The sequence below is a fragment of the Gavialis gangeticus genome, unplaced genomic scaffold (assembly GCF_001723915.1).
Source record: "Gavialis gangeticus isolate Ggan-Ray unplaced genomic scaffold, GavGan_comp1, whole genome shotgun sequence".
Taxonomy (NCBI): Eukaryota; Metazoa; Chordata; order Crocodylia; family Gavialidae; genus Gavialis; species Gavialis gangeticus.
In genome coordinates, this window is record NW_017729024.1 from 122,290,033 (window position 1) to 122,292,069 (window position 2,037).

At 42.5% G+C, this 2,037-nt stretch overlaps 1 protein-coding gene and 1 long non-coding RNA gene across 3 annotated transcripts in view; one reads left to right on the forward strand and one right to left on the reverse strand.

The window, feature by feature from the left end:
• The window catches only part of LOC109297676, a 6,167-nt gene that overhangs the window by 2,489 nt on the left and 1,641 nt on the right, over positions 1-2,037 (forward strand). The window contains exon 2 of the long non-coding RNA XR_002097382.1: positions 1,878-1,881. This is a non-coding gene — a long non-coding RNA (uncharacterized LOC109297676). The remainder of the gene's footprint in view (positions 1-1,877; positions 1,882-2,037) is intronic.
• VLDLR (very low density lipoprotein receptor) overlaps positions 1-2,037 on the reverse strand; it is a 19,023-nt gene that overhangs the window by 2,360 nt on the left and 14,626 nt on the right. For both annotated transcript variants that reach the window (XM_019517643.1, XM_019517642.1), the window contains exons 14-15: positions 1,656-1,797; positions 1,112-1,258 (exon numbers count right to left, since the gene is read on the reverse strand). In XM_019517643.1, coding sequence (XP_019373188.1) covers positions 1,112-1,258; positions 1,656-1,797 — 289 coding nt within the window. The remainder of the gene's footprint in view (positions 1-1,111; positions 1,259-1,655; positions 1,798-2,037) is intronic.

Consider the following 2,037-nt stretch of genomic DNA (forward strand, 5'->3'; position numbering starts at 1 on the left):
CAAAGCAAACCACAGTAGTTCCAGTACCTGAAACTGGTTATAAAAATCAAAGAACCCAGTTAATCCTGAAGTTCTGAAATAGCTGGCTATTAAGCCATGCTGGGTTAGCAGATGACAGGATAGTCATGCAAGTTAGGTTTTACTGGAAAGAATGGACTGCAAGAAGTCATTTTTACTTCCTTAAAGCAGAAAAAAAGAGCTAGAAGGTGATTTAGCTTCAGCTTTGTTAGCAAACTAAGTTTGTTGAAGGACTAACCTTGTCTACTTCTCCAACCCACTGAAGGGCTGTGGTGCCCTTATATTTGGTAAGGGACTATTGGTAGCTTATGGCTTTAAGCTTCTATGGTTACATAGAGCAATTTTTTTTCCCCACTTTGCCATTTTAGTTCCAAGTAGTTCATATTTAAGGATTTTCTAGACAAGCTGAATTTAGTGCCATTAAGCTTGACTCAACATTGAGATGCCAGATTTAGGCAAGGGTTACTAGCTATTGTAACAGTCATTCCTGTAAGACACTGGGTTTCCAGGCTTTTTAGAAGGATATAGGAGTTACAAGTTCAGGTGGGTAGTAGCTGCATGTGTTCTACACTTGCAGTTTGCAACCCATTATAGTCTGTATGAATTCACCTGGGCAGGGAAAGTTGTGACAGTTTGAATCTATTCAGCAGGACCAGCACCTGCCTGCTGCCAACTTTAAAGCAGAAGTGCACCGATTTAGGAAGGAAAGCCCAAGAGTAAGACAGATTAGAAGTGCTATCCTGGACCAGAGACAAACCCAGTATGCATTTCATACTTGTGTTATGTATTAACAAGTCATGCATTGCAACTATGGAAGCCATCTAGCCACAGATCCTATGGCAGCTTGTTACTTTTCCTAGGTGAAAGGAGCACAGTAAAAGTTATATTAGTGATGAATATGCAGAAGCAAAAGCATGAGTTTTGGTAGAGATGTTGCATACTTGAGGGTTTCCACATTAAGTCAGAGTGGGGATTCTGAAATGGGAGTAGGCCAGAGCAGTTTTATAGGTTAACATGTTTGCTGTATAGTCTTTGACAAGACAAGAGCCCTTTAAATCCCCTCAAGGAAAGCCTTCCAGCAGTTCTGCCATACCTGAACATTTCAGGCCATCCTCTTGCAAGTTGTATCCAGTAGGACATGTGCAGGTGTACTTTGGAGAGTGTTCATTTATCTGGGGAGCAGGCAGGCACATGTACTCACAGCCTCCATTTACTACATCCTCATGGCACCAGTTCTTGCCTGTTGGCAAAAAGAGAGTTGCAGTTTAAGTGGATGATGGGATAGTATTATTAAGTGATACTTTGTTACCTAGAACCTCACCATTTGGCAAATCTTAGGCCATGGAATATTAATTTTGGCAAGAGCACTATAAAAATCTAGTACCCTGTTCCTATTCATTTTAGGAACTTCAGGCAGCAAGTTGACTCTAGACAGTTATGGTTCTTTCCCCTCATTTGAAAAAAAAAAAATGAAGTACACTTCTCCCAAACTGAGACAGCCACTGTTTGTCAGGGGCATGGGAGATGGGGGGGGGAAAAAAAAAAAGAGGGTGATGGTTCAGTACTTTTCCAATGCCTGCCCTTAAGTGCCTCAGCTGGACATTTGGACTAGCCAAAATGCTTGCTATAGCCATTACCTGAAGGCTGAACAAGCTCATGATAAACAATGATATCCTGTGCATCATCGAGGTTGTTCACTAGTGTTACCCATTCAGATCCAGTAAATTTGTTGGCACCATAGACTGCCTCATTCTCCCCATCAATCCAGTAGACACGGTCCTAGGTAAAAAGAGGAGTTACTACATCCCAGTACACAGTCAAGTGGGGCTTTACTCATGCCCACCACCAGGAATAAAAAGGGGAGTTGCAAGGCTTGGTCAAGCAGCCAACTTGCACTGACAGTCTTTATAGAACCCGCGATAGCTTGACAGTTTAAAGTTGTGCCAAGCCACTCTGGAGACCAGCCAGTCCTATTCAGTGTTTCCCCCCCACATGCGCACACACAACAAGGTTATAAGT